The sequence below is a fragment of the Primulina eburnea genome, chromosome 2, assembly GCF_022965805.1.
Source record: "Primulina eburnea isolate SZY01 chromosome 2, ASM2296580v1, whole genome shotgun sequence".
NCBI classification, from domain to species: domain Eukaryota; kingdom Viridiplantae; phylum Streptophyta; class Magnoliopsida; order Lamiales; family Gesneriaceae; genus Primulina; species Primulina eburnea.
The window spans coordinates 2576909-2600614 of NC_133102.1; the positions used below are offsets into that span (position 1 = coordinate 2576909).

General features: G+C 35.8%; 3 protein-coding genes and 1 pseudogene across 4 annotated transcripts; 3 read left to right on the top strand and 1 right to left on the bottom strand.

Moving 5' to 3' along the window:
• The first annotated feature begins 1313 nt into the window (after positions 1-1313).
• LOC140819065 (homeobox-leucine zipper protein HDG1-like) lies at positions 1314-5880 on the top strand (annotated as a pseudogene).
• Positions 5881-6455: 575 nt separating this feature from the next.
• LOC140819070 (uncharacterized) lies at positions 6456-9595 on the top strand. Its single transcript, XM_073179084.1, has 7 exons — positions 6456-6612; positions 7569-7746; positions 8406-8546; positions 8658-8766; positions 8905-8966; positions 9200-9303; positions 9407-9595. Exons 2-7 carry the CDS (start codon positions 7654-7656, stop codon positions 9504-9506), a joined length of 609 nt encoding a protein of 202 aa, XP_073035185.1. The 5' UTR covers positions 6456-6612; positions 7569-7653; the 3' UTR covers positions 9507-9595.
• Positions 9596-12722: 3127 nt separating this feature from the next.
• On the bottom strand, positions 12723-15147 carry LOC140819080 (remorin-like). The gene is given in 6 exon segments (XM_073179093.1): positions 12723-13172; positions 13628-13709; positions 13916-14003; positions 14107-14148; positions 14835-14898; positions 14900-15147. Coding segments are annotated over 6 exon segments (570 nt in total). The 5' UTR covers positions 14999-15147; the 3' UTR covers positions 12723-12977.
• A 6411-nt stretch (positions 15148-21558) lies between these two features.
• LOC140819086 (pentatricopeptide repeat-containing protein At1g55630-like) lies at positions 21559-23568 on the top strand. Of its 2 annotated transcripts, XM_073179105.1 has the most exons (2): positions 21559-22180; positions 22436-23568. In XM_073179105.1, the coding sequence occupies exons 1-2, from the start codon at positions 21896-21898 to the stop codon at positions 23387-23389; spliced, it is 1239 nt and encodes a 412-aa protein (XP_073035206.1). In that variant the 5' UTR covers positions 21559-21895; the 3' UTR covers positions 23390-23568. The 2 variants fall into 2 exon arrangements, with proteins under 2 accessions (XP_073035206.1, XP_073035201.1); XM_073179100.1 differs by having other exon boundaries at positions 21559-23566.
• The last annotated feature ends 138 nt before the right edge of the window (positions 23569-23706 follow it).

Here is a 23706-nt window from a genome sequence, read left to right on the forward strand (position 1 = left end):
CTAATAGTAGGATAGCACCAAAAGCTATATATTTTGCCTTGTTTGCATTTATTTTCTCGTTTAGGAAAGTAGAGAAGTTCAAATCCCTCATCTTATGTATGAGAAAAAACGGGAAATTTGGCTTCAGTCCCCAGCCGCCTTTTTTCTTTGTTTTCAGTCCCTAGGTACTTTTTTAGTACCACATTTCCACATGAAGTGTACCACATTTCCACATGAAGTGTACCACATTTTGTATGAAATAGTACCACAATTTTGTGGGTAGGGAGTGAATGCAAAGAAATATTATGATTGGGGATTTTTAAATAACTTCCCCGAGAAAAAAACTTACAAAATATATCTCAATTACGTCATATATTTACAATGTGAAGTTTTTTGTGAGATTTCCATCTCGAAAGCAGTGTTGATTCACATATTCCCATTTTGTGGGCAAACAATCTTTATTAATGTTTTGATATGAACTAATGCTTGGAAAGTGTCATGAACGGGACCAAATATTTTTAAAAGGTTAAGCCAGAGACGTAGTCAAGAAATAAGTTGAGACTGGGCTGAATAGCGACGGCTCTTCCAAAACCGTCGCCGATCTAAATCGTATTATCATGTGTCATACCTTGGATTATGCACTTTCGTTTAAAATTTATGCAAATATTACATTCTTTAGTATTTAGTAGAGACATCACCACTTGTTTTTTTCTTCTTTTTTTTAATATATATATACTCATGTGTTATACTATATACCCGGGTAGGACACCTCAAGAATTGAGGTGGTGCCCATACCTAGTTTATTATTATGTGACATTGAATTATTTAGTATCGTGAAACGCACTCGCTGTAAGACGAGCGTGTGGAGATCATATCGTATCAGACACTGCACACGCTATTTTTCAAAGGTGGGGCCCATTGTGATTCCCGCCTGTAGACACCTGTCACATAGTATAATAATCTATTCCCCTTTCGTACTTTCTTGCAGTATTTTCTTCTTTTTTAAAAAAAAATAGATTTGCATGTGTTCTTACATACCGCGACTTCGATTTCTTCATCGATCTAGAGAATTGAAAAGGGTCCCTCGATATAGGAAATAGAAAGCGGAAAAAGTGAAAAAAAAAAAAAAAGAACCAGAGAATTTTACTTACGCGACTCCATATGCGCCATCGAAGTCCACCGTAAGTCAGTGAACAACTGCTTCGTTTGCTCATTAAATAATTGTTTCGAGGAAAAGGAGGCCCACCAAGCTGATTTTTTTTGAATTTTTATTGTTTTTAACAAAGTACTTCCATGATTTTGGTATCTTCTATTCCATGATTTCGGAAATCGGAAACAGGTAATAAAAAATGGAGAGAAGGCTAAAGAATCAAAAGGGTCATTTTCTTTTCTTGGGAACGATGTGTCTTCTGGCCTTTTGTGTGAGTAAGATTTTGAAAAGTCTGTATTTGGCGTGTGTGAGGTTTGTACTTGTAAGGTTTTCTTGTTTCTCCAGAAGTCCTTTTGCCCATTAGTTGTTGCCGTTGAAATCGAATGCCCCATTTTCTTTATTTATTAATTTACTGGGGATTAGGAGTATGACAGCTAAAATAGTCGAAACCTAAAACTTTGTTAAATGAAAAGATTAAAGAAACTAGGGTTTTTGAATAGGGCCCTAGAGTCGTGAAGCCAGTACGAGACTGTAATAAGGGAGCAGCGTTGTCTTTTACCAACCCCGTTTGTTCATTCTTAAATTTTGTTGTGAGTTGGGTTGGTGAAATAAATTCATCGCCTTACGTTGAGGGTTCAAATGTCCAGAGGCAAAAAGAACAGTGAATGCTCGTGCTATGGGCTGTTAGGCTTTAGCGTGTGGTATAAATGTTGCTACATGATCATTTATGTGATTTTAATTCTGAGGAAGAACTTGCTATCTTTAGGTGGAGAGTGATTAGATGAAACCTTGAGAAATAGAGCCCCATTGGTTAGGTTATTTTTGTAGAGAATCTGTAGGACAATACAAGTTCGAGTCTTTAGCCTTTTTCTTGGTAGAAGAGCAAAAGTGGTTGGTTATCTTTTCATTTATTTCTATATATTTACATTTGTCCACTTTGTTTGACGAGTTTGGAGATTTCACTTTCAAAAATAGCAGAGGTCTAAGTGACGGACAGTGGTGTTGTACAATGGTGGCTGATAGTTTAATCAACCCAAAGCCTAATAACTCTATGTCTTATCCTCTGCAGATGATTCATTCATCTTCTCCTCAACTAATCTTTAACTCTTCGCCCCTTTCTCTTGCCCTGGTATGTCTCATTTCTTCTCTTCCTTTTTCCCCTTGTACGTGCATTAAAAAAAGTGTTTTGGGTTCTGAATTATATCTGTCTTTTACTTTGTTCTTGGGTTCTTCATATCTGGGAGATGTTTATGTAATAGTTGCCGTTTGGTTTTGTGATTTGGTTATATTTCGTTGGATTCTTCTGCAGCAGCCAAAGAGGGAGAGTACTGGGGAAATGGGGTTGATGGTGAAAAGTTTTGATAATAATTTCATGGGAAAGACAAGGGAGAATTGAGTTTGGGAGCCCTGCAAGTGATAACTTTGAATCTGCATCAGGTGATGATCAAGAAACTCTGGAAAATAAGTCATCAAAAAGGAAGAAATATCATAGACATACTCCTTTTCAAATTCAAGAACTCGAGGCGTAAGTTTTACTCTTTTTGATCCAATATTGATACGGTTTTAATAGTTTTGGATTCATCATCAAATGGTAGCGCCTGCTGAATTTTGTTGGTTACTATAGTTGTTTCAAGGAGAATCCTCATCCTGACGAGAAATCAAGATTAGAACTAGGAAGAAGACTAGGATTGGATGTTAGGCAGGTCAAATTTTGGTTTCAGAATAGAAGGACTCAAATCAAGGTAATTTACCAATGTTATGGCTTCAATTTTATTTTAAATTCACGTTGTTTCCATCTATAAAACTGCTTCATGAACAAGTAGACTGATTTGAAATTGTGATTCAGACCCAATTAGAGCGTCATGAAAATTCAATCCTAAAACAAGAAAATGATAAGCTCCGCATTGAGAACATTACCATGAAGGAAGCAATGAGAGGCCCAATGTGCAACAATTGTGGTAGCCCAGCTATTCTTGGTGAAGTGCCTATTGAGCATCACCATCTGATGATTGAAAATGCACGGCTAAAAGATGAGCTTAATCGACTTGGAGTCTTGGCAAACAAAATCTTGGGTACACCTGCCGGTTCTATACACCCTGTAATGGGAAACTCAAGATTGGATCTTGGTGTCGTTAGGGATGGATTCTGTGCTTTAAATTATACGGAATCTCCATTGCCCTTAGGACTTGATTTTGGCGATCGAGTTTCAAGTGCATTTCCTCTGGGGCCTCCAAGTGGACTTACGATGGGCATGAGTAGTATCGATGTTCCTTTCAACAAATCCATGTTTTTTGATCTGGCATTGGCTGCAATGAATGAGCTGATAAAGTTATCCCAACTAGACAGCCCTCTATGGTTCCGAAGCTTGAAAGGAGGTGGAGAAACATTGAACCTTGAGGAGTACAGAAAGACATTTTCCCCATGCACAGGTGTGAGTTCCAATAATCTTATGACCGAAGCAACAAGATCTACTGGTACAATAATTCTAGACTGCGAGACCATCATGGAAACTTTATTGGATGTGGTAAGTTGTTGCGGCTTGTTTTGTTGATATACCAATTAGTTCAATTTATACCCTGTATGACTTTTTTGCTCTAATCTCACGGACATGATTTACTTTACTTTATGTAGAATCGTTGGACAGAAATGTTTCCATGGATCATCGGCAGTGCCTCAATTCTTGATGTGATTTTTTGTGGCTCCAGTGGAAAAAGAAACGGTGCACTGCTACTGGTATGGTACTCCACCTTCTGCCTGGCTCACCCCATTGTAAAACAAACGGAAAAGATAAAAATGAATATGAAATAGTTACTTAATTATATTTGGTGTTCAGATGGAAGCTGAATTCCAAGTGTTATCACCTCTGGTACCTGTTCGGCAAGCAAAGTTTCTTCGTTTCTGCAAGCAGCATAAGGAGGACATTTGGGCTGTCGTTGATGTGTCCATTGACACCATCTTCCAAAATCCAAGTGTAAATGCATCTGTCAATTGCAGGAGGCTCCCTTCCGGTATAGTTGTGCAAGACATGTCAAATGGTAGTTCAAAGGTATTTTAGACCAAGAAAGATTTTTATCTGGATTTTCATCTTCACCTGCAACGCTGACCAATTTTTGTCAACCTATGTATAGTTAATTTTAGATTGTTCTCTTTAGTTTCTATAGAACATAAATCTTAGTAATTGGAGTATTCATCTTGGAAGGATTAAGGATTACCACTTCATGAGAATAACCATCTAGGAAAGATAGTATTATGTTTAAGCTGAAGAGATGATGTTTCAATTCCCATTCTTTCCCACAACACAAATTAGTTCGAACTTTTTCATTCTCATACTTGGTTGAATGTGGTGTTGGAATCTCTCTCTTGATATTTGGATGATCACATTCTGAAATAAAAAAAATATATTAACATATGCTTTTAATTATCTTTTCTAACATTGAGTTTGAATGGATAAGCACTTCATATATTGAATGGGGACGGTAAGATCTTTCTTGCTTCAACTTTACGTTCTTTAAATTTACTTAAGATGTCAAAAACTTGATCGTCTCTCATGTAACAACTGGATAAAAAATTGTGCAACCTCGAATGTCACCACTCTTTTCACTGTTTCGTTATGTTAGTTATCATAAATTTAATTTTTATTAGACATTAAAAGGCTTATGGCTTTGAAAAGCAAATTTCAGGTTACCTGGATTGAGCACACGGAATATGATGAGAGTGCTGTTCACGAAATCTACAAGCCATTACTTGGATCTGGAATAGGTTTTGGCGCCCAGAAATGGATTTCAATCCTGCAGAGGCAATGTGAGCTTGCTGCTATACTCATGTCTTCTCCTGTCCCCACAGAAAATAATTTGGGTACTATCTGTACACTTTTTGTTCTTCCTTGCTTAATAATTATACTGCAGTATACTAACACGTTTGCTGTATTCCAGCGCTTACACTGAGTGGTAAGAAGAGCTTAGCAAAACTGGCGCAACGAATGACTCGAAACTTCTGTACTGGCGTTTGTTCCACGGTTCACAAGTGGGAGATAGTGCAATCTGAAATTAATACCGATGATACGAAGTTGGCTATGCGCAAGAGCTATGGTGACTTGGGAGAGCCATCTGGTGTCATATTAAGTGCCACTACAACTGTTTGGATGCCAGTGTCACCAATACGTTTGTTTAACTTCTTACAGGATGAAAAGGCCCGAGTCCATTGGGATGTCTTATCCCATGATGGGCCAACACAGCAAATTTTGTACATTCCCAAAAGCCAGGACCCTGGCAATTGTATTTCTATCCTCCGAGGCAATGTGAGACATCCTCGTTGAATTCGATTCGAGAGCATCGTAAAATCTTTCCTTCATTTGAAATTTGATCTGATCTTCACTTGGCAGGCTACTACCAACCGAAACGGGGTGCTGATTTTGCAAGACACTTTCTTTGATTCTTCAGGATCACTAATAGTTCACGCAGCAGTTGAAATTTCCGGAATGAATATGGTGATGAGTGGGGGCGATTCTTCCAACTTGTCTTTCTTGCCATCTGGATTCGCAATCTTACCTGACTGTTTCCCGGATTCCAGCAAACCCCCGGGTGCCAATGACGGTGGTGGTTCTTTTCTGACTTTAGGGTTCCAGATACTGGTGAACAACCTGCCAGCAGCCAAGCTAACGATGGAATCCATCGACACTGTCAAATCCCTGATTGCTCGTACCCTTCACGGTATCAAAACTGGACTCCATTGCCACTGATGCACCATGCAACGTCAGAAAAACCAGCTCTGGTTGACATGAAACAGACGTATTTTAGCATGGATTCAAGTCAAGAACGAACCCTTTCGGTGAACCTGGTTGCTATTTTTGTGGTTCGGGTATTGACTTGAATCTCTTGCTAGACCAAGTTGCTGCTTGTATTGAATTATGTTTGTGGATTAGGAAGACAAAAAGGTGGCCTTGAATTATTTTTTTGTCTGATCTTTACTTCAATTCTTCGTTACTTGAACCAATCTTCGTCGTGACAATATATTTTATAAATTATATCATTTTATTACCTCCAATCATGTTCCTTTTCCTATACCTATTAAATACATGTATAATTTTGTAACTTAATTATTCAAAGATTTTTTAAAATTTTATGTTTCAATTATATAATATTCACGGGATAAGGTCAAATTAACCATTAAAATTTTTTCTTTGCGAAATAAACTTCAGACAATGATAAAAACAAAAATCTGAAAATAAAATATTGGTCAAACAAAAAATTTACCTTAAATTCTTCAAAAATTTCTAAAAAAAGGAATTTAATAAAATTATTTTTAAAATCGGATGCCAAATGAGATTGATGTGACCCATTCATCTTCCGAGTGGGTTCGCTGCGATCTGGGTTGAGCCCGACCGCTGACTAAAAGGGGGAAAATTGTGTAGCACAGTCCCCATCTTAGTCAATCGGGAAAACGTAGAGAGCTCCACGATCACTCACCCAGACCCAAAAAAAAAAGTACGCCATTCTTTCGCATTTTTCAGTTTTATTTTCTCGATGATATGCGTAATTATCTGATTTTTACAGGGTTGAATGTCTGATCTTAATCCTGGATTTCGATTGTTTCTTGTTGTTTCCATATTAAAACGATCAATTCAATTTGCTTATTGTTTTGATTCGTGTATTTTTTTAAGACGTGGTTAGATTTATTGTTGTTATGGACTTGGATCTGGTTGAAGCCCGTGTTGCAGGAACGTGTTCTTCATTTCTTGATTTAGTTTTCAATTGAGGTTTAGATTTATTGATGATTGTTTTCGTTTTAATTTATTGGATCTTTAGGTATCATGGCCATGGGTTTGTAGAAAAATATTTCAGTGCTAGGATGTGATTCTTGGATTTTGGGTGTGTTTTGGGAATATTTAGAAATCATCCCTTGGTTTAGAATATTTCTTTTGGCATTAACACATACTATAACTACTTGAAGAAAATCTATGGGCGACTTGCTATTTACTCGTATCAAATCCCTTCCTGCACGTCAAATCCATAAATGTGAACGCAACCAGAGCGCACTTGGAGGGATGATCTGAAATCCATGTTTTATTCTTTATAATAAAATAATTGATTAAATATTATATCAACACCTTGATTATTTACACATTAGTAGTACAAAGTAGAATAAATTTTAAAGGACACAATTTTTGAGTAAACTTGTAATTCATACTAATTAACTTGAAATGCTATATAAACATGTAAGATGTGAATTTGAAGTTCGTGGTATTACTTATCTTAATGACAAAAATATATTTGAAATCCATGAATTTGACATTCATATTTCCAAACTCGAACCAAGTCAATTTTAGGTTGATGTGGAAGATGTTCCCTCTTGAATTGTTTCACTCTAGTCCGATCTTAAGGATAATCTCTCTTCTATATTTTGTATTAACTGATAGCAGGTGGTTTTTCTTTATCTGCAGTTTATATTGTGGAATTTGAATTCTTATTCTCTCCTGACTGGGGATTCGTACAAATAAGAAACAGAAAATTCAAAAATAGATAGAGATGTTTTCACTGTTTTATGGATTGTGGAAGTATACTTTCAGTAAGTTGGAGTTTCATGTTCTTATACTTGGAATTGACAAGGCTGGAAAAACGGTAATATGCTCAACTTTTCTTTCATTCACCTTAATTTTTATTTCTGACTTGTTATTTTAGCCTCATTATTTGAAGGAACTGAATTATTTGCTGTCAGATAAGCTGTTAGGCATGCTCTCTTTCCAATGTGCTCTTATCATAATATATTTCAATGTGGTTTGGTGAAAAACATGTTACTTATATGATGAAAAACTTGTACTTATACGAGAAATGGAGTGTTTTATGTGGGTCTGTATATTTTTCCTACAGTGTGAATAAGAGGATAGTGTCAGACGCGCCATCAATGTTTTTTATTCTGCCATTGATATATGAAAACAAATAAAGCTACAGATGATTTAAGCTGATTCGTATCCTGTGAAATTGATGGTGCTCCTGCATTTGTGAATAAAACTATTCAGTTACTAGTTCAATAGTCATTTGAGATGTCCAAGCAAGAGTTCCATGAGCAATAGTTTTAGCCTAATTCATTGTTTGTTAAATCATATTCCTAGATATTTTGTCCTTGGGACGTCTATGTTTTCATCAGAGATTTTCAGCGGCTTCTAGTTTATAGTCATGTCCTCACATGAATATTGGCAGCATTTATTTTAAAATTCAACAGCTGTATTATTTTTTGAATATCTTTATTTTGAGATCTTTCTGACATTATGATTCCGTAGACGTTACTGGAGAGATTTAAATCACAGTATTCAAACTTGGAAGGTCTTCCTCCAGATCGGATTGTTCCAACTGTTGGACTAAATATTGGTCGTGTCGAAGTGTCAAACACAAAACTCGTATTCTGGGACCTGGGAGGTCAGGTTTGAAATTCTACACCCGGACTTTTCTGTTTTATTTGACTTGGAACTTATTTCAAAAATCCTAAATTTTCATTATGGAAAATGTTCTGATGCAAGACTTATGTGAACCAGCCTGGTCTTCGCTCTATTTGGGAAAAATACTATGAAGAGGCACATGCTGTGATTTTTGTAGTTGATGCTGCTTCTCCATCACGTTTTGAAGATTCGAAATCTGCACTTGGTAAATATGTCAGGGTGAAGATGCCTGTGAACTTAAGAAACGAATAAATATGTTACTGGCATGAGCCTGTTTAATGTATTTTCTAATTTTTTTCGACTTCAACCCTGATGCTACAATAAATTTGTATCTGGTTTTCAGAAAAGGTTCTCCGGCATGAGGATCTACAAGGAGCTCCACTACTGATATTAGCCAACAAACAGGTAAAGCTATTCTTTCCATCCCACATAGCAGTACTAGTAAATATTGGAACAAAATCTGAGACTGGATGGATAAAGCCAATAATTCTACACAACCAGTCATGTTTAAGCTTCTTGTTCTGCATTCTCTCTTCTAAAATGGTCAAAGGGCCAAAAGGCCATGATTTAAAATGAAAAGGAAAGTGTAGACGACGTTTACTAATGAGATACATGTTTATTAACTTGTGTGGTTTCAGGATCTTGAAGAAGCTGTTTCATCTGATGAACTTGCTCGATATCTGGACCTTAAGAAATTGGACGAGAGAGTTTATACATTTCAACCTGTTTCTGCATTTGATGGGTAAGTGCTAAGCTTTTGAATATGTGTATTATTCAGAATGCTACTCCGCACTTGGAGTTCGGTGCCCTCTCCTTGGTAAAATGATTCTGGAATCTTACTGCAGGTTGGGAATAAAAGAAAGTGTGAACTGGCTGGTAGATGCTATGGAGAGAAGCAAGAGAAGTGAAACGTTGAGGATTCGTGCAGGCTCTAATGTTGTTTGAAAGTCTTGTATAGAACCCCATTTTGTAACTTTCGTACATACATCACTATCCAAATTGCATCATATATATAATTTGACCAAGTACCTACATCTCCTGAACATTTTATTTCTTTGCTGCAAACCAACGGTCCATGTAGAGCTTCCATTTTTAACCTTTTTCGTTTAATTATATGTTGTCCCGGAGTTTGTCATCTGTCCTCTACTTCTATAAACCCAAGGATCATATAGTTTTGTCATTGATATTATGTACTTGGTGCACATTCTTACTGGTGGCTTTTCCGAATCAAACAAATATCCACAGTTGCAGTAAGAGATTTGAATTAAGGTTGATTGGGATAGGGAAAAAACACAACTGAGCAACTAGTTTTAAATTATTGGAGTTGTAAAAGGAAAGTGGAGATAAACTGCAGCGCTAAGCTGAGAATTAAGAATTCTAGTATGTGCAAAGGTTTTTACATCAAGACACCAAGATAAACGCCTGATCAAGAAACTGTGTAAAGATACAAATCAACAAAGCCGGCTGTCATTTTTTTTCATGTAATGAATGAGGGAATTGTATGATTATTTGAGAAATCTCGTTCAGTAAAAGTATCATTATACAAATAACTCGATGGGCAGAAGCTGTTTAGCCTGAACTGTGCTAAACTTGTGATATTACAATAGCTGGATCCTGATGAGCTTGAAGGCTGTTCGAATGAAACCCGAATATTTGAGCTACACTCCATAGGAATTTCACCTTTGAGTGTTTTTACCGCAAATTCGAAACATGGGTCGGACCACAAATCCCCAGGAGGCAAAACTGAAGAAAAACCAGAATCAGAAATTTGGTGTGGTGAAGGATTGGAAGGCACTGGACAATATTTGACTTCGTTCATCTCTTCAATAGGTATAACACCGCTGAGAGTTTTGATAGCAAATTCAATGCATGGATCTATCAACAAGTGATCGTTCAAAGAGGAATCAAGATGTTCTCCAATTCTTTCATCATGGCTACTGGGCACTATATCAAGATCTTTCAGCTTGTTATTCGTTGGATTCTCTCTTATTCACTTCATAGAATGTTATTTCGCATGCAGTATCACATTTTACAGCTTTTTCATCAGAACTAGTCTCCGCGTCACATGCTTCTGCGTTAGCTTTGTTTCTTGTTTTTGCTTGCGGTGATAAATCAGCTTCTGCACGAGTGAGTCTCTTGGAAGCTCTTCGAGGTAAGTTTTTCATGTGACCACTTATTGGTAAATCTTTTCCTCTAGTTCTTGTGCCTAGCTTTTTGTCGCTTTTGTTAACTTCTGATGGTGTGTCTTGAAGAACCACAAATGAAGAATCTTCCTTTAATTCTCCTTCCTCCAAACCATTAACCTCCGTCTTAAAACCAATTTTAATGGGAAAACGTTCTGACCCTGAAATAAAATGAAACCCGGTGGCCGCCTACTTCTCATGAAGAAATTTCTTTGTTGCAACAGTCCGTATATGAACGTAGAAAACTTGCATTATATTAATAAAGAAGGAATTGTTTGATACCTCATGTACCTGATTGTAATACGGTTTGATCCTCGACAACAATACTTTCGACATGATTGACAGCCAATCTCTTATCTTCATTCTTGCGTCTGTTGAGCCTGCGACAATTATTACTTCACAAGGAAAATAAGACAAGAAAAAATAAAAACGTTGATCACACCAAAGATATCATGTGACCACGGTTTTTACAAGTTGTAGCTTATCATAAAGCTCCACGGCTTGAGAATTATCTAATTTGCTCTTTGTTCCAAACAATTTTCCTCTGGCAAATTATCATTGCTTGTTGCAGTAATTGGGAAGGCGTCAAGCTCCAGTTCTGACTACATGAAAGAGTACAATTCTTAAGTTAGAATTAGATAGTTGCTACATTCTTGCAAGATATGCTTTTATATCTTGTGGCACTGCAGAAATGAATTTCAGTTATTGTCGGAAAGATATCTGAAGGATGCTAATGACAAGCCATTAAACAAACAATGCTTAAGAAGCATGGAGAAAGACTAACAGTTTCAAATTGATCTCCCATTCCTTGGTGGCATGACCTTTGTCATCTGGCTTGCACTCAGCCCTTCCTGAATCTGTCGTTGCAAGGTAACGGGAAATTACTTGCATAGATCGGAAATGACGTCCAAGGATCGATGTAGTACTCCAAAGATATTACTGATAACCATTAGAGAAAAGGGAAGATAACAGATTTTTTGCAGAAATTAATACGCAAATATCATTCATTCATCGTTCATTCAACAGGTTTGACACATTCTTGATCCGTAGCAGCTCAGGCTTGGAGTTGTATTCGAGGACATTTGAAAGTTTGATATTATACAAGATATTCTTAACCTCGATGTTTTTGTCTAATCCAAAATTATCTTTTACATAAGATCAAACACTATTTTTGCAAACACTTCCATAAGAACATTTTTGCAATTTATTAAAAAAAACTAATAGTAGAATAATTTATTTACCAAATACTCTGACTTGAAAATTCACCAGCTTTTCATTTTTTTTACCAAATATTTGAATAAGTCCTGATGGATGTTATCCATTGAGAAAGTATAATAGTGAAGTCATTATGAACTCAAAAGGTAATATGCAAAAACAAAACATATAAAGAAGACATATGTCAAATTCACGCAAAAACTTGTGTGAGACTGTCTCACGGATCGAATTTGTGAGACGGATCTCTTATTTGGTTATCCATGAAAAAGTATAATCTTTTATGCTAAGATTATTACTTTTTATTATGAACATGGGTAGGGTTGTTGAGATGGTCTCACATGAGACCCACTCATATATTCACTAAATACGGAAGAGTTTGAATGAAAAAAAAAACCCAGAAATTTTTTTTCACGTGTGACCGGTTGGAGGTTTTTGCTCGTTTTTTTAATGTTGATATTATTATAAAAATTATTGAATACGTGTTTAGTGCACGTAATGGCTTTAATCATAGAATAATAATAAAGATTTATGTAAGACGCAATTTAAAAAGAAAAACCGATTGATTTACGATGAGTTAATCATGTTTTTATATTGAAAGATATGAAGAGTTAAAAATAATAAAATTAAATGATAACGCTTGTTTTCATTTCGAGGGATGAGAAAAATATTTTTAAGCAAAAATCATGTTTTGTTTTTGGTCCTATAAAGTTTATGTTGAAAAAAGATGAGCAGAATTATAGAGTTTATGTTATTTTTGGGGAAATAAATCTTTAAAATCCAGCAAAGCACATCAATAATATCTCTTTCATTATTCAAGGGAAAAACAAAAAACAAAACATTTCCTTTTCACAGTACAGAGAAACTACTGTTTTCCACAAATCTTTTCTATTAGATACACAATTTCACTATTTACACGCAGTGGTCAAGAAGGCTATAAACAAACATATGAACAATCAATACAAATATTCAAACATAAAATGAAGAACATGAACCTCGGTTCCAAATATAATTTTCATGTTCAAAAACACCCCAGTAATTTTTTTGGACCAGTTCCAGTGGCACGGTATTTTGCTGCGGTCTCCTCTACCTTGAGAAGATCTTCCCCTCGTTTGGCTTCAGTTGTCGCTCGTTTTTCTTCTGCTGCCTTGTGGATTATAGCAACCTTGTTTTTCACCTTCTCTACGTATTTTGCTTTCTTTTTCTCCAGTTGTTCCTGCAGGCCATCCATACATTTGGGTGATTCGCACGAAAGAAAAATAAAGAGGCAGAGCATTTTCTCGGTAACTACTTGCCTACATCCCTTATTTGATCCATCTCTTAATATGTATATAGTATGAATATTTTGTTCCGAAAACTAAACAAGCTTACATCGTATTTCTTGATTCAATCTCCATAAACATATTTTCAAAAAACACATGTCTGATGAAGACAGAAATGGAACCAAACACAGCCCACATTTTCTCCCAAAACGAATGACGAGAAGGTACAGCTTGTTTATGAAAGCACTGATCACATTTGTGAACAATACATGGTGTATTATCCAAGGCTATCAAAATTTTAAAGAAAATTTGATCCATTTTTAATGCTTGCGAATCAATATCCTCTGTTTACCATAGGTAGAAAGGATTGGGAAAAAACGATAGGAAAGGGAGTCATAAAACTAGCTACCTCAATCTGCTTAAGCTCGGCTTCAAGATTGGCTTTCTTGCAGTTCTCCCATACATCAATGGCAGACAATTTCTTCTGAGCTCTGTAGATAAATAGTTCAGTAGAATCAAACCTCAAGAATAGCATCCTCATTTGCATTCGCCTTAATTCATATCATGCATTACCGCTTCCAGACAATATCTAGTTGTTAATTAAAAGCTGTGTATGCGCTTTTGAGAAGCTAATTTTATTTTTACTGCTAAAAAATATACTTGATTAAAAATTTGTGTGTTTAAGAAAAGCACCTACTTGTTTTCAGCTTTTGACTTCTCACTTTCCTCCCAAGCTCTGATAAAGGACAGCCTCTTCTCCGTAGCAACCCGAGCTAATACCGAGTCTAAAATATGGTGAAAGAATATTAAGCATTCTCTTGATTCATCCACTTCTCAAAACCCACGAGAAATGAAAGAAGTAAGACAAATTATTTCAGTCTCGATTACCTCTGTCGACAGATCCCCCGTGTTCTTTCGCCTCAGCTGGTTCTTCAGCAATACACCAAAAGAAAATTTAAAAAAAAATAGGAAATATCTGCTTAATTAATGAGTGGTCAGGTAATTATCAGGCTGCATAAGTATAGGTTTAAAAAAAGCTGTGTAATTCCGAACATCAACATGGAAGAAATGGAACTGTAGCAAGCAAGTAAAACTTCAAACCACAAAATAAATCGATCCACAGGATATATTGACACTCAAGATTACATGCTAACTTCTCGAAATTTATTCATTTTCCCTTGTGTGAGCTACATGTTATCCTTTTTGGCTAGTTTTAAAATGCTATAACAAAGAAACAGAGTAAACAAATTTCCTCATCAGCAAAAGCACCAAAATAAACTTCATCAATAGCAGTAAAATTCCATCTCTGCGGAAGGCACAAACAATCAGTGCCATCCCATAACAAAATCTCCCTTAATACAAAACAGTACTCCATTAGTTGATTTTCCTGTTCCAATCCTAAGTATAATACACCCTTCATTCATTAATATCCTAAGAAGAAACCTCAAATCGGATATCAAATATAATATTTCAGAAAAACCCTCCATTCCTTTACATTCAAAGACGACAAATTCACCCCCGAGATTTAGAAAGAGTTCAACACCTCAAAACTAGCATGCACGTAAAAACTACAAGAAACAGACAAACAGATATGAAGAGTGGGTTCAACTATTTACTTTCAACGATAGCAAGAGCCTTAGAATCATCCGGTTTCTCTTCGGTGGGAGGTGGCACTACAGTCCTTCTCTCCTGCAACATGTTTCGAAGCTTCAACCGGCGCTACCGGCGGCGGGGGAGGCGGAGCCACCGGCTCCACCTTCTGGGCTTCTGCCACACTCATCACTGAAGGAAACTTCGTTTATCTGCTTAATTTTGGCAGAAAACGTAGTGAGGATGGATTTGGAGAGAAGGGATTAAACTAGGTTGGCTGTAGACTTGTAGAAAGGTATTTGTCGCTCGAAATAGAACAATAGCTGGACGATTGGTTCAGATACTGTGCCACTACTTCCTGTAAGCACACTATATACCCATAACTTTAATTAATTATCATTTAATTTGACAAAAAAAATTAATTTAATATGATATTTTTTATTTATGAGTTTAGACAGTCTCACGAATCTTTATATGTCAACCTTATCGATATTCATAATAAAAAGTAATACTTTTATCAGAAAAAGTAATACTTTTTCATGGATGATCCAAATAAGAGATTGTCTCACAAAATACGATCTGTCAGACCGTCTCACATAAGTTTTTGCTTTTATTTAATAGCTATTTTATTTATTTGTATAATTACGTTTTTTTTATAGTATCTGTATAAATCTCATAATATCAAGAGAAAAGTGCCGATATTATTAATATTATGATATACATATATGTGTTAGCACCAAACTTCAAGAAAATAGAAAATGACAGAAATGCAAAAATGTCAAACCTAAATTTTATAATAATTAAATAATATGGAAATATGGCACCATTGAACATTTGTCTAGGCAGTGGCAATCCCAGCGATTTTCAATTTAATGTTTTTTATATTATATCTTATCTTATATTATATTTATTCAAAATAGAATGAATATAGATTCACAGCAATCCACGTATAAAATACACTGCATAATAAAATACATATGAAATAAAATAGAAAATATTGTTTGAAAACAATTATAAATTTGTAAAATATGATAAATGAAAGTTCATAATAGAGTTTTTAAACATTTGTTCGAAACTTCTTGTTCCGTGCTACTCTAGAAGCAAACGAAACGTAGATTATTCCCCAAATCAATCAACGAGTGCTGGGACATCCTTAAAAAAGAGATATGATTGGGATGTAAAACCAAAAATCAAGATTCCGTTGATATCATATTTTATGGTTAGCGAACAAATTTTAAAAACTAAATTAAATAAAATGATTTGTGTGTAATCATAACTTAAAGAAAAAAAACAAGAATAAACGTTAGGTGTGAAATCATGTGTTTACCTGGCTAAAAAAAAATTGTGTTTAGCGTAAACGAGTCGATTCAATTTGTTATGTTATGGAAGTTACATATATCTATGATAATATGATATTCTCTATTTTGAATCTAAACTTTTGATGTTGCTGAAATCGGGGATGACAGCTGGGAGGTCGAATCTTCGTCCGAGGAGCTTGGATCGGACCTTCGAAAGGTAGCTGGGAGGTCGGATCTTTACTTGGGGAGCTCGGATCGCACCTTCGAAATCTGAAATCACAAACAAGAGTGTTAGACGGGGACCGGAAGGTCGTTCCGGAGTAGCCCCTCTGACGCTCAAGTCAGATAGTAGAAGACTGAGAGATTAATATGTGTGCTGAGAGAATGTGAATATATGAATGCATAAACAGTGAATGAAACCTGATATTTATATGGAAATGATAGAGTCCTGATTTGGTAGGTTTAGATGCTCAGAATCTTGAAAGATTTGAGTATATCTTGTGCCAGATTTGGTTAGATATTGTGCCAGATTTGATTAAATTTTTAATGGGCTTTGATTTATGTCGGCTACGCATTAATGCTTGAGTAAGAGCTCTCGTAGGTACGAACCTACTTGAAGTCTGGATCTCACGGGAGCTCGGCCGAGATGTTTCCAATCACACCGATATCATAATTTGGGAGGTCGGCTCGGCATCATCTTGGGAGGTCGGCATTGGAGCTCGGCGTTGAGGCCGGCTGACCTCCCCAATCGACGGAACTGCTGTTATGGGAGGTCGGCTGGGATGACCTCCCAGATGACCTCCTGCGCTTCCCTGAATATCGAGTTCTCAACTAGATGGGCTACCGAGAGCGGGCCGAGCCCATCCTCAATCTGGGGCATCAACTTTCATGAATTTGTATTTGAACTTTATCAAAAAGACTTCGTATTAGTAGAGATATATTAGAGATATATTTCTTCTTACTCAGTCGTAATATTTTTTTTTATATATTTCAATGTGGGACTTTGGTTGTATTCTCAACAGTCTTTCTTTTAAACGAAGTTCCATCATTACTCTCATGGTTTGGACCTCCTTCAAGCCTTATTGACCTCCAATCGAGGTCACTAATCTTCACCGCGTTAGGGCGCACACTTTACATAAATACCGTGAGCATCACCCACCTCGAGAGCTTTATCAAGGATTTTTACCGAGAGCCCTCACCTCCTTCGTTTAATTATCCAGATATTTCACTCACATAGCTCAATCTATATCATGACTCTTATATCAATTATTATGTCATAGAAGTCTCATAGAAAAACCCGGTGGCCGCCTACTTCACATGGATTTGATTTTGACTTTACCCAAAATGTTCATATCAATAAAGATATCATTACATCTTACTAACTCATGACCTTCCTCTTGATCTTTCAATGTGAAACTTTGATTGCATTCCCAATACAATCCATTTTTTACTCTAATATTTTTAACAACCTCAAAATTTGTTAGTCCTTGAAATCCAAAAAAAAATTATTACAGTGTGTGCTTTTAATATAATATATAGTCGTTATTACGTGTAGAACCGAGTGCTTACCGCTTTACCAAAAGCTATAGCTAGTGGTAATGGTGCAACTCAAATCTTTTAAACCGCACAGCAGCACAAGCACCATGGTTCGATCGCTCTACCAAGCAAGGACAATTATTGCACCCAACAATCTCCCTCCCAATAATTGCACTCCTTGCAATCAATGGGAATCGAACCCATGACCTTGGCTCTGATACCAATTGTAGGATCGAGTGCTTACCGGTTTACCAAAAGCTATAGCTAGTGGTAATGGTGCAATTCAAATCTTTTAAACCGCACAGCAGCACAAGCACCATAGTTCGATCGCTCTACCAAACAAGGACAATTATTGCACCCAACATTACGGCAAAAAAGTACATCATAAAATTATCTTATTACTCTTTAATCAGGAGGAAATCTTACGTGCTAAATATAATACAAATTTTGTGTTTAAATAATTATACCAAATACAATTTTTAAAAAACAAAACATGAAAAAGTACATCAAAATCAAAATATATCAAAAATAGTTGCTAAAAGTGTTTAAAAAATTTATACGAATGGTGGATGTATTCAATAATGGGGTAATTTGGTGGGGGCCAATTTATTATTCGAGAGACTTGTATTAATTAGCGACTTGTATTAACGTGGACAATAAAGTATAAATTTGCCGGATTAAGTCGGCAAATCCTAATTCAACTCTCACTTAATCACTCGTTTTCTCCCTTTTTTCCCAAATCATTATCATTGACTATTTTGCATAGCACCGAATTAATATAATTCATTATTTTTTTAAAAAATATTTTATTGTAAAATTTAATAATTTTTAGTAAAACTAATTAAAAAATATGCACAAAAAATATGCTAGATAAATTTACATGATTTTAAAGAATTTTTTTTACTAAACTGTTGTGAATAGGTTTTTAATAATGAAAACTTATTGTGTATATAATTTCTTCTATTATCTGAGGTAACCCTTCATCGATATATAATTGTAGCACAACATATGTGTGGAGACTCGGACGCTAATCATCTTCTTAATCATCTTTGGGATTTAATTATCAATTAAGATAAACAGGGTCTAAAATTTTTTTTTCTGTTTAAATGCAAGTGCGGAAGGTAATGGAATCATGCTATTATACAAACCAGTATAATAATACAAATCATGTACAACATGCATCTAGTTCAACTAAGGTTTAACTACTACAATGAAGTAATGAAACCTATCTATATCCAAGTCTGGAATCACCACTCTAATCTTGATCTCTCATCATTTTCTCGACCCTGATCTTGTCCCACCTGTTGTCATGCACACATACAAACAAGACAACAGCCGGATAACTCCGGTGAGATATAAATATCCCATTATAAACAATGTATACATGCAGTTAACTGAATTAACATAAAAGCATGAATTATATCTTATCACATGTAGCATAATCAAACAACATGCATCAATACCAGTCTGTAAATAAAACATGAATCGTAATCTACGAAACATAAATTAATACGGATCTGTAAATCAAACTTTAGTCTCAATATCTAAGACTCGACTCATCTCTCATTCTAATCTTGGGATCCCGATCTAAGTTAGACTTTGGTATGCTGTATCGAATGTCTACAATTGACGTCGATCTACATCTAAGCTCATCGATACACCGTAAGTCTAGGGTCTTCGCAGTTCTGACAAAAACTTGGCGGTTCTGCCCTAGCTAGGCTGATCTGCCCTAGACTCAAACTCTGGCTCTGCTATAATTCGATAGACTAAACATATCAATATGATAATCTGCAAATATCAATGCAATAAAATAAAGTATGTGATTTTGGGAAACTCAAGTCAAACCTAACTCGAGTTGTGCAATCCCGAATCAACATTTATTTATACATTTATCTTCCCGATCTGACGAAGATGACATCTCCCATTCAACTCTGTCCATACCCAATCTGGGAATGATAAAATCAAACAGGTACAATATCAATATCTAACTCAATTCAATCCTGTTCTGATCAATACTCAAATCAATACATAATCTGGTCAATGTCAACGACCTAACAGTACAATCACATCAATACCGAATCTGATCAATATAAATCAACTGATGTTTCGACGGTATAACCATACAGTCTCGATATCCCCGTCAATCTAAACATCACAGATATAATACCAGACTTCGTAAACAATATCAGTATAAGTCACAATCTCTATCATAATACAAATCTGATATTGAATCTCAATCAAATCAACTCCGAAAATCATAACAATTACATACAATTATACGATGCCTACTATATCAGAAACACCATATATGATTCATATTCAATTCTGAAAATATCATAAATTCAAATCATGTCTAAACGTAACAAAACTTACGTCCAGTTGTAGCCTGCGTTGATAGGAACACAATACTGAAGTCGGATTCAAAAACAGACGGACGGATTTCACGTAACTCACGATTTTTCGTACAGAACTTGGAGCTTATCTTGGCCCTTCCTTTCCTTCCTTCTGATGAAGAATTGCATGTAAGTATATATATATATATACGAACGTCGCTCATACAAACCAAGTGGAAACCTTACGTTTTGCATGCCTGGCGCATATGCGCGCCCAAGTCCCGCGCATATGCGCCGGGCGTTCTATCCGACTTTTCATGGTTTATCTTCTCGCGCATATGCGCGCTTCATCTCGCGCATATGCGCCAAAGTTTTTGGACGGGTCGCGTATATGCGCGCCTTATCTCGCGCATGTGCACCGATGCTTCTGTAATTTTCGCGCATGTGCGCGGATACATGTCGCGCATGTGCGCGGGGACTACTCTTTGCACCATAATGTGAATTCTTTTTCGACTCTCTCGATCTGATCCGTTCCGTTTATAATCATAGTAATTATCAACAATAGATTATAATAATCATCACCAAATCCTTTCACATTAACAGGATAAATTTCTTGGACCTTACAATATGAAATAATTCTTCAACCAAGAACTTTGAGTTACATAAAATAATATGTAATTAATTTTTAAATTCTATTTTTATTTTTTCAGTCGTATTAACCAATGTATGATATTCTTTTATTGGGCTTGGGTTTGGGCTTTGGCTTGGGCTTGATTCATGCTTCAAAACTAGGGCTTCACATGTTCCGTTCGTGATCTCTTTTCTTGGACTGATCTTTATACAAACTTAATTAATGGATAAATACGGACTGATTTTTATTTAAATATATATTTAAACTAAAAGCTGACAATTTTGATTTTGTAAATGGAATTAATTCAAACCAAACCGGATAGTTTGAAAAATAAATTTGATTATATATATTTGTTATTTATGAAATTAAAATTTTTTTTTTTTTGCAAAAACTTGTGTGAGACGGTATCACATGTCGTATTTTGTGAGTCTTATTTGGGTCATCCATGAAAAAGTATTACTTTTTATTGTGAATATCGGTATGATTGATCTGTCTCACAGATAAAGATTCGTGAGATCACCCATTCAATTTTTTTTTTTTACAAAATGATCATCAAACATATAGGAAATAAAAAATGAGTAAAAATTGAGAAACTTAAATTTCAAATTCATGGTAAATAAATGAGAGTGGGTCTCATTTGAGACCGTCCCATAGATCCTAATCTGTGAGACGAGTCAACACTGTCCATATTCACAATAAAAAATAATACTCTTAACATAAAAATTGATATCTTTAACTCAAATAAGAGATTTGTCTCACAAATACTACCCGTGAGACCGTCTCACGAGGTGTTATGATGATATTTATTGCAAAACAATGATTGAGGAGATGAAAAGAATTTATCAAGATTTGAATTTAAAAATATATATTCATAATTTTCCTTTTTTTTTTAACAATCTTAATTTGCAAGTACTTGCCTTGATGTAGTATAATATTTAAAAATTAAGCATTTTGTATGAATATATTTCAGACGAAGCGTGTGCCCCTTCCGAAATTCTTAAAGCCCTTGATTTATAAATCCCTGAACTCTAAAACCCTGATCAAATACTACGAATCGACTGTGTCCGCTTCTCATTGAAGGATAAAAGTAACGAATTTCAAATCCCGTCGATGAATTTTCTTGTTTCTCATACTTCCGGTTAATGGGAGGTTTTCGATTTATCGAAATGCGCTTAGTCTACATTTCTGTGCTTGAGCTTAGAATGGATTTTGTGGGTTTGTTTGCGTTTCTGGGTGCTGACGACTTGCTGGTATAATCGGCGTTTTTCAATTTTTTAGTCACTACGGCTATGCGCGCTGTTGCTCTTTTCGCTCCCATAATTATCAAGCGATTTACTTGTTTTCTTGAGGTTTCTCGTGCTTTGTATAGTCGAACAATTGATGGCCACGATATTGAAAACGGGTTCAGAGGCGTTGAGGATTTTCTTCGTGAAAATTGGAAAAGTTCGAGTTTTGAGTCCAACGTGGAAGACCCCGGAGCTTTTCCTGATGCTACTGGTTCTTCGGGAGACATAGGTGATTCTGAGGGCTACAATTATCAAACGTCTTGTGCCAAACAGAATTTTATTAATGAGGTGAGGAATGATGCTGTGAGGATTCTTGAAATTCTTCATCAAGATGGTCCGGGATTTGATACAAAACCGGTGTTAAATGATTTAGGAATTAGGGTTTCAGGTCTTCTTGTGAAAGAAGTTCTTTTTGGTATCTTAAAGACTATAAATTATGCGAACAGAAATAGGTGTGCCAAGCTTGGTTACAAGTTCTTTGTGTGGTCTGGTGAACAAGATAATTACAGACATACAGTTAATGGTTATCACATTATGATGCAGATCTTTTCAAAGTCTGAAGAATTCAAGGCAGTGTGGAGATTGGTTGACGAGATGATTGAGAAAGGGTATCCTACTACCGCACGTACTTTCAACATATTAATATGTGCCTGTGGTGAGGTTGCATTAGCTAGAAAAGTTGTGGAGAGGTTCATTAAGTCAAAGACGTTTAATTATAGACCATTTAAACATTCTTTCAATGCGATTTTGCACTCTCTTTTGACACAAAATCAGTACAGACTGATAGAATGGGTGTATCAGCAGATGTCAGTTGAAGGCCATTCCCCAGATGTGTTAACTTATAATATCATCATGTGTGCCAAGTTTCGGTTGGGGAAGCTGGATCAGTTTCACAGATTACTAGAAGAAATGGGCAGAAATGGGTTTTCTCCCGATTCTCATACATTTAATCTCCTTCTACATGTTCTTGGTAAAGGGGACAAACCAATAGCAGCACTGAAGCTTCTGAATCACATGAGAGAAGTAGGTGTAGATCCAAGTGTTCTTCACTTCACGACATTGATAGATGGGCTCAGTCGGGCTGGAAATTTGGATGCCTGCCTTTATTTCTTTGATGAAATGATGAAGCATGGTTGTATGCCTGATGTAGTCACTTACACCGTCATGATAACGGGGTATGTCGTGGCTGGTGAGCTTGATAAGGCTCGGAAAATGTTTGATCAGATGTTTGAAAAGGGGCAATTACCTAATGTATTCACTTACAACTCGATGATTCGTGGGCTCTGTATGGTTGGTAAGTTTGACGAGGCTTGGTTGATGTTGAAAGAAATGGGATCAAAAGGCTGTAATCCGAATTTTCTTGTGTACACTAGGATGTTGAGTTACCTTTGGAATGCACGAAAAATGGATGAAGCTCAAGAAGTAGTGAAACATATGGTGGAAAGGTGGGACTATGTTCATCTACTTGGGAAAATCAAGAGATACAGAAGATGTTAGCAAGCATATGGAGTTCCTAATTACAAGTGATCTATTGTAACATGTTGGCGAAAATGTGCTCAAACATGTAGCCGTTCGCCTTCAGAAGCTGATGTAAGTTTAGTAAACCATAATTTTGATAGTTTTTTTTAAAAAAAATGATATACATATATCATGCTCGTGTTTTGATGATAAGTAATATTTAAAAGAATCACTTCGTTACACTCATTATTTCTGAAATTCAAATATAATTACCCATATGAAGGCTGCTCTAAAAGGAATGTCTGTCAATTGGATTTTGGATGCAATAAATGCTTTGCAGTTTAAATCAAACATGA

Bases quoted from the DNA above. Each gene is read 5' to 3' on its own strand.
- LOC140819086 (XM_073179100.1), top strand. From the start codon at position 21,896: ATGCGCGCTGTTGCTCTTTTCGCTCCCATAATTATCAAGCGATTTACT.
- LOC140819070 (XM_073179084.1), top strand. From the start codon at position 7,654: ATGTTTTCACTGTTTTATGGATTGTGGAAGTATACTTTCAGTAAGTTG. The intron at 8,547-8,657 runs GTTTGAAATTCT...TATGTGAACCAG, and splicing joins TCTGGGACCTGGGAGGTCAG to CCTGGTCTTCGCTCTATTTG. The intron at 9,304-9,406 runs GTAAGTGCTAAG...ATCTTACTGCAG, and splicing joins CCTGTTTCTGCATTTGATGG to GTTGGGAATAAAAGAAAGTG.